The sequence below is a fragment of the Anomaloglossus baeobatrachus genome, chromosome 4 (assembly GCF_048569485.1).
Source record: "Anomaloglossus baeobatrachus isolate aAnoBae1 chromosome 4, aAnoBae1.hap1, whole genome shotgun sequence".
NCBI classification, from domain to species: Eukaryota; Metazoa; Chordata; class Amphibia; order Anura; family Aromobatidae; genus Anomaloglossus; species Anomaloglossus baeobatrachus.
The window spans coordinates 10,569,811-10,577,225 of record NC_134356.1 but is presented as its reverse complement, the minus strand read 5'-3'; the positions used below and the strand labels follow the sequence as shown (position 1 = coordinate 10,577,225).

The following is a 7,415-nucleotide window of genomic DNA, read 5'->3' as shown; positions in this document are numbered from 1 at the left end:
AGTCTTATCAGGATGTAAACACTAGGGGCGCTGTGACGTTGCGGTTTGCTCCCCCATCCCCCTATAATACCAGCCCAGCCTGTCCCCTGCTCACCTTTTAGGCCCCAGTCATGTGACCATGATGTAACCAAAGGTCCTTAAGGAATCTTAACCTCAGAAAACAATTGTGTGGGGCCCTGAGTAATTGCGCAGTGATTCCCCCATCGCCGGCCCCTGATGATAACTGGGGTATATTTTAAGTATACTCCAAACCCCTGTAAGATTTATTTTGCGGGAAACTCTATATTATAAAGGGGTGTTTAGATTTCCAATCGTTATTGTAGCGGCTGGGGTCGTGCAGTCCTAATAGGAGCAGCTGCCGTGTGGATGAGTGACAGGGACTGACTGATGATCTGGGCAGACACCAGAGACACCAGCCGAGTGACCGCTCCAGCATGTGACCCACTGTTGCGTCATTGGCACACTGACCGGAGACCCCCATGTAACTGGGTGGTGTCCTGCGTCGCCCCCAGTTTCCCCTGCGGCCCCTTGTATCTTTCCTTCCTGTCTGGATCCTCCGGTCCTGTAACTTGTGATGTCCTCTAATGTCGCGATGACCTCATTGTTCCATCCGGCACATGCAATATAAATGTAATACATCAGGACCACTCGTGTCTGTCCTCATGATTTGTTACAATGTGTCAGCGCAGGTGACCTGTTCTATAGCAGCCGCTTTCAGCTCTCCCGGTATCGCCCCCGGCTCTGGCTGACGTCTCTGAAGCCTCTGCTGACGTCTGTCGTCTGCTGCTGCCCCTCCAGCTTCTCATTGCTCGGCTTGGCCATAACCCGCAGCTTGGAGTGGATGTGGAGGCGCTGCTGTGCTGAATGCGCTGCTGTGCTGACTGCGCTACGCTCTGCCTGATCCCCTCTGACCACTCGCTGCTGCTGCTTCTCTCTGACCTCCTCCTTCCCTCTCTGTCGGTACATGGCGGCTCCGAGCTAACACTGTTTTTTCTCTTTCTCTCTCTGCTTCAGGGAAGATGGTGAAAAAAGTCTGTCCTTGCAACCAGCTCTGTAGTAATTATCCTTTATATATATATATATATCTGTGTATCTTGTGTCCGCGCTGACAGCATCCTCATCCCACATTGTGTCCGAGCGCCAAATAACGGGCTGCAAAATGTCCCGGCACCAATCTTAGGGCCATAAGGTCACCCGAAAAGGCTGATAATCTGGGCACGGGGAACAGACAGCGCCCCAAAATATAAGCGCAAAGCGAGGAAGGGATTCTGCACTGACACCAAAGCAGAATAGTGAGTGCAGCTCTGGAGTATAAACAGGAGGTAACTCAGGATCAGTAATGTATGTACACAGTGACTGCACCAGCAGAATAGTGAGTGCAGCTCTGGAGTATAATACAGGAGGTAACTCAGGATCAGTAATGTAATGTATGTACACAGTGACTGCACCAGCAGAATAGTGAGTGCAGCTCTGGCGTATAATACAGGAGGTAACTCAGGATCAGTAATGTAATGTATATACACAGTGACTGCACCAGCAGAATAGTGAGTGCAGCTCTGGAGTATAATACAGGAGGTAACTCAGGATCAGTAATGTATGTACACAGTGACTGCACCAGCAGAATAGTGAGTGCAGCTCTGGCGTATAATACAGGAGGTAACTCAGGATCAGTAATGTAATGTATGTACACAGTGACTGCACCAGCAGAATAGTGAGTGCAGCTCTGGAGTATAATACAGGAGGTAACTCAGGATCAGTAATGTATGTACACAGTGACTGCACCAGCAGAATAGTGAGTGCAGCTCTGGAGTATAATACAGGAGGTAACTCAGGATCAGTAATGTATGTACACAGTGACTGCACCAGCAGAATAGTGAGTGCAGCTCTGGAGTATAATACAGGAGGTAACGTGTAATGTATGTACATAGTGACTGCACCAGCAGAATAGTGAGTGCAGCTCTGGAGCACTAAATTTACATTTTACCGATGTAGAAAATGTATGTTCAGAGGTTGTATGTGGCTTTAAAACCTATCCTATAAGGGCAGTAACCCATGTGGGGAGATAAATGTGATCGCCTAAGGCCCTAGTCACACCGTCGCCTCCATCACCGATTTTCGTTGATTTTCTACATCATTTGTTTTTCTTACCAAATTAGTGAATATTTGACCGTACACTATTGACTGCCGCGTATTTTCCGCTTTTTGTGTTTTTTACGGTCTCATTTACTTGGACCAAACTCTGATTCATTTTATTTATTTTTTTTTATATTGCAAAAAAAAACGCAGAGCCGTAGTGTTTGCGCCATCTGTAGACGAGAGCATCTGAGGTGTGAATAGGGCTTTATGCTCTGGGGTCTGCGCCACCAGCCATCTGCTTTCCATACGACCATGAGGGGCGCCAATCCCGTAACTCGCACTAAACACAGAATGGCAGAGCTTAATCCGCGTCCTCTGTTCTGTCACTAATCCAGAAAGCGCAGACCTGGAGGGGCCGGGGGCTGCGTGCGAGACCCCTCAGGGCGGAAAGTCTCCTGCGGCCCCCTCTCTCCTTACACTCCATCTCATCTCTCTTGCAGGGACAAGCAGCACCAACACTGTGGCCCCTTCCAGTACCGCGGCCCCCCAGTCAAACACGGCCCCCGCTTCCTCCTCCAGCCGTAAGGGAACCTTTACGGACGACTTGCACAAACTGGTGGACAACTGGGCTCGGGACGCCATGAACCTGACTGGAAAAAAGAGCAAGTCTGGACACCCGAGCTACGAGGTGAGCGGCGGCCATGATTCCAGTTGCAGGAGTCCCAGGTTTTTGTGATCCTGACAGGTCGGTCTCTATTTCTTTTCAAGGGACCTGGAATGGCCCGGAAGTTTTCCGCCCCCGGACAGCTGTGCGTGTCTATGACTCCGTCCCTGGGGGTCCCCGTCTCGATGCCTGCGGCCTCCGCCAACTCTTTGGCTCACTACCCCAAAGGAATCTGCCCTCAACAGTACGGCTACCAAAGCACACCGTTCCAAAGCCAATGGAGTGGACCCGGCGGGCCGCCACCCTCCCAGCCCATTAGCCAGTTTACCCCGACTGTGACTACTTCTTTACAAAACTTCAACATCAGCAGCAGCCTTCAGAAGTCCATCAGTAACCCACAAGGATCCAACCTGCGGACTACCTAGCAGGAAGGCGGCCATCTGATCGTCCGAACAAGTTCTGGTGGAGACGGCTGCGTCCATAATGCAGCACCCACGTCCTGGCCACTACTCGCCCCCATAAGGACTCGTCTCTTTCTGAAGCCCCTTCCCATCGAGGAGGCAGGAGCGGCGGCTGCGGGGGGCGCCCCACATGGGGTGGCCTGAGACGGGGGTCAGCGAAGGGGGAAGGTTCAGCCCGTGAGCAGGGAGGGCATTCGCCCCGCTCCACGGTAATAGGTCATTAATGCTTTCAGAACTATTAACGGCTATTGACTGCAGCATTACAATGTACGGAATTAAAGTAAAATATATAAATATATAGAAGTATATTAAACAGAAAAATAATTAAAAAAAAAAAACAAAAACAAAAGTTCGGTGAGGACAATGACTCTGCCATCGTTACGATGTGGACACACTGTGATATATAAATATATTTATGTTGTTGGACAACAGTAGTAATAAGATAATGAATAGCAGAATGTTAGAGGGTTACAGACGATGCCGAGTCATCCGTCACTTTAAATAAAAAAAAAACAAATATAAAAAATTTTTTTTTTTTTTGCTCTGTCCTTTTATTAGATTTAATGTGAATGTAAAATTGTACAAAGGTAACTTGAACCCGGCTCCTTCTTCTCCCTCCCAACATTTTCCGCTGCGTATTTTAGTGCCTTGAGAACCTGGGTGTTTTTTGTTTTTTTTCTTTTTAAGACGTAGGCTGATTTCTCCCGAGTCTGGAGCGGAGGCCACAGGTGGATGTGTCGTTGTCCTGTAAGTTGTTTGTGTTGGCACGGCCGGCGTAAAGTGAGGGGTTAAATTCGTGGCGCCCTCACCACGTAAAACTCCGCCGGTTGTGTATGGTGAAGAGGTTAAATAAGTGGTCAAGGATGTTAGACGGTAGGTGGCGCTGTTCTTAGGGGTTATAGTGTTTCTTCTAGTGAAGCTGTGAAGGTGCCTTGATGTCCTGGGGGGGGGTCAGCTCTGTCCGGCACGGCGGTTGGGGGGAAGGTGGTGCCGTCTGAACCCCTCTTTTAGTATTCGTGGCGGAATCTTATACTTGAAACCTGCTTTCTTTATTTTCTCACCCTTTTGTTTTTTTTCCTACTTTGGCACTTTTGAGAAAGCGACGTAATCTGCGAGCAGTATTAATCCTGTGGAGCTGCACGGCTCGTGTTTTGGAGTTTACACCAGGTCGATTTTTTTTTTTCTTTGTTTTTTTTTTTGCATGGGCAGAAAAAAAGTAGGAAGTGTCACGGATCCGGGACTCCAGCAAACCTGAGTGTGTCGTATGTTTCAGTGTCTGTCACGTGGTCGACGTAACCGTCCGTCTGACGTAGTAGAAGTCGCCCCCCGGGTGTACTGTTTTATTTTGTGGTTCTATGCAACATCAGCACTTAGTTTACTGCATCGGGGAAATGGCCTTCAGTCGTGGTCTCTCTGCTTAGTGGGCTCATTTACCAATCGTTATCTGTGACGTGTACACAGGTGCCACGGCTCGTGGACTGCCCCTTAAAGCGAAGTCGAGAGTTTTGAAAAGAACAGGAAAGTGAATGTAATCAGCAAAAGGGCTCATCGTACTCGACCACTGTCGCCCGGCGAGTATCTCATGGTGCAAACCCCCGAGCGTTGGTTTCTGGTGGCGTCGATCAGTAAGGTTTCAGAAGTGCAGACCCTCCATTCCAGGGTAAAGCAGCGGCCGGGTTGTCGGGTGCGAGGCGGGGGAGCGGTGGGATCTAATATAGTCGGCAGAGGTCTGATAAGGGATTATTAGGCGGCGGGTGGATATTTATTTTACATACGTATTTTATATCTTTATTTTTTTTCTCTCCGGTTTAAGATCGTTGTTTAATCTGTGCATGGGTTTTTTTTTGTTTTTTTTTTTTCACTCAATTTTTTTTTTCTTCCTGTGGACACCATAATAAAATTAAAAAATAATGCTACTGAATTCTCACCAGATCTGTACACACCTTCTGCATCCGGCCCTTTCCCGTTAATGAGCCTCTTCCTGACATTATTTAACACTGTATTAAGCTGAAATAAATGAGATTTGTGGGATTCCCTGGAGCTGTGAATTTTCCCGTTTGCACTTTTGTCCTGCATCTTTCTGTACAAATTTGCACTTTTTTCTCTTTTTACCGCCTCTGTAGACTGATATTAAAACTAATAAAGGAAGCCTTATTTTACATCTGTGTTGAGACCTTCATTCTGTGTTTAATTGTGGATATTTTGTGTTCTATCAAACCCAGGTCCTGCGCCGTCGCCTGCTCTTTCCCTGGGTCCCGACTCTGCCCCCGCACCAGCCCCTCTTCGATATCTGCGCCGTCGCCCCTGTCCTGTATGAGAACCATAACCTTGATTTACACTCGAGTCTCTTCTCCCTCTTGCAGATACAGGTTTCCTACACTGCTGCCGCTTTATATACCACAACAGCTGCAATTCTCAAGCATATCGAAACCCGGAAACGGGCAACCTTGGCACACCAGCCTGACTAAAGACCTGAGATGGGCTTCCAGGGTTGCTGACCGGTGAGGGAAGAGCTCTCATTCCAACAAACACTTCATCTGCAAAACAAACCTACTTCTCATCCCTCATATCCTCCCTTTCCCACATCCCTAAATAGCTCTTCACCACCCTCACTTCTCTCCTCCAACCCCCAGCACCACCTCCCTGTCATTTCATCTCAGCTGTAGACTTTGATGTCAATCTTCTGCTTGAAGAATGTGGCAGAGATAGCTTTGCCCTACTGTCCCCACAGCCCCTCATAAATACTCAACCCCTTCCTCCAAAACAGCTTCTCCACAACCACAGAAAAAAAACCTTTTACTCTTTACTCTCCAGATCACATCTCGCCACCTGTGCACTTGACCCTCTCCCGTCCACCTCATCCCCAACCTCACCGCAGTCTTCATCCAAACCCCAACCCATCTCTTCAACCTATCACTAACTGATGTATTTCCTTCCTGCCTTTAAACATACCTCGGTCTCACCCAACCTCAAAAAGCCCTACCTTGTCGCACCAGAACTTCTCCTCTACGCCTTAAAACTACTGGAACAGCGTGTCCATGTCGAACTGTTGTCCCACCTCTCCTCCATTCTTTCTGTGACCGGTTACAATCTGGCTTCCGACTGTGCCATTCCACTGAAACCGCCCTAACTAAAGTCACCAATGACCTACTAACCGCCAAATCCAAGCAACAGTACTCTGTCCTCCTCCTCCCGGACCAGTCCTCTGCCTTCGACATAGACCATTCCCTTCTACTACAGATTCTCTCATCTCTTGATGTCAGACTTGGCGCTATCTTGGATCACTTCTTATCTAACAGACCGGACATTCAGCGTCTCCCACTCTCACACCAGCTCCTCATCTCGCCCCTTATCTGTCTGTGTCCCCCAAAGGTACAGTTTTTGGACCCCTGCTGTTCTCCATCTACACCTTTGGCCTGGGACAGCTCATAGAGTCCCACGGCTTCCAGTATCACCTCTATGCCGATGACACACAGATCTACCTCTCTGGACCGGACATCACCTCCCTACTGACAAGGATCCCACAATGTCTGTCTATTTCATCCTTTTCTCTCTGCTCAATTTCTAAAACTGAACATGGACAAAACAGAATTCATTGTCTTTCCTCCTCCTCACTCAACTTCCCCCCCCACCACCTGATATCCAACAATGTCAGTGGCTGCTCACTCTCCCCAGCCCCACGTGCTCGCTGCCTTGGAGTAACCCTCAACTCTGCTCTCTTGTTCAAGCCACACATCCAAGCCCTCTCCACCTCCTGCCGACTACATCTCAAAAATATTTTTCTTTGTCGCTCAATTGGGAGACCCAGACAATTGGGTGTATAGCTTCTGCCTCCGGAGGCCACACAAAGTATTACACTTTAAAAAGTGTAACCCCTCCCCTCTGCCTATACACCCTCCCGTGGATCACGGGCTCCTCAGTTTTATGCTTTGTGTGGAAGGAGGCACACATCCACTCATGCATTCTCATATTAGTTATGTCGGTTGGAAGAAAAGAGGGCCCCCACGGGGCCCCCGGCATGTTCCCTTCTCACCCCACTACGTCGGCGGTGTTAAGGTTGAGGTACCCATTGCGGGTACGAAGGCCGGAGCCTCATGCAGTCTCCTTCACCATCCCTTAGCGGCTCTGGGAGAAGTGGGATCCTGAGCGGTCATCCATTTACTGGGACCGTGCTCCCTCCGCAGCCCCTGTGGGAATCTGCCGGACCGGAGTCT

At 49.0% G+C, this 7,415-nt stretch overlaps 1 protein-coding gene across 8 annotated transcripts in view; it reads left to right on the top strand.

The window, feature by feature from the left end:
• WNK1 (WNK lysine deficient protein kinase 1) overlaps positions 1–5,360 on the top strand; it is a 79,358-nt gene extending 73,998 nt beyond the window's left edge. For 7 of the 8 annotated variants that reach the window (XM_075343599.1, XM_075343594.1, XM_075343595.1 and 4 more), the window contains 3 exons: positions 1,015–1,056; positions 2,577–2,764; positions 2,845–5,360. In XM_075343599.1, the coding sequence (XP_075199714.1) occupies positions 1,015–1,056; positions 2,577–2,764; positions 2,845–3,165 (551 nt within the window). In that variant the 3' untranslated portion in view covers positions 3,166–5,360. The remainder of the gene's footprint in view (positions 1–1,014; positions 1,057–2,576; positions 2,765–2,844) is intronic. The other variant, XM_075343598.1, reaches the window with a different exon arrangement.
• The last annotated feature ends 2,055 nt before the right edge of the window (positions 5,361–7,415 follow it).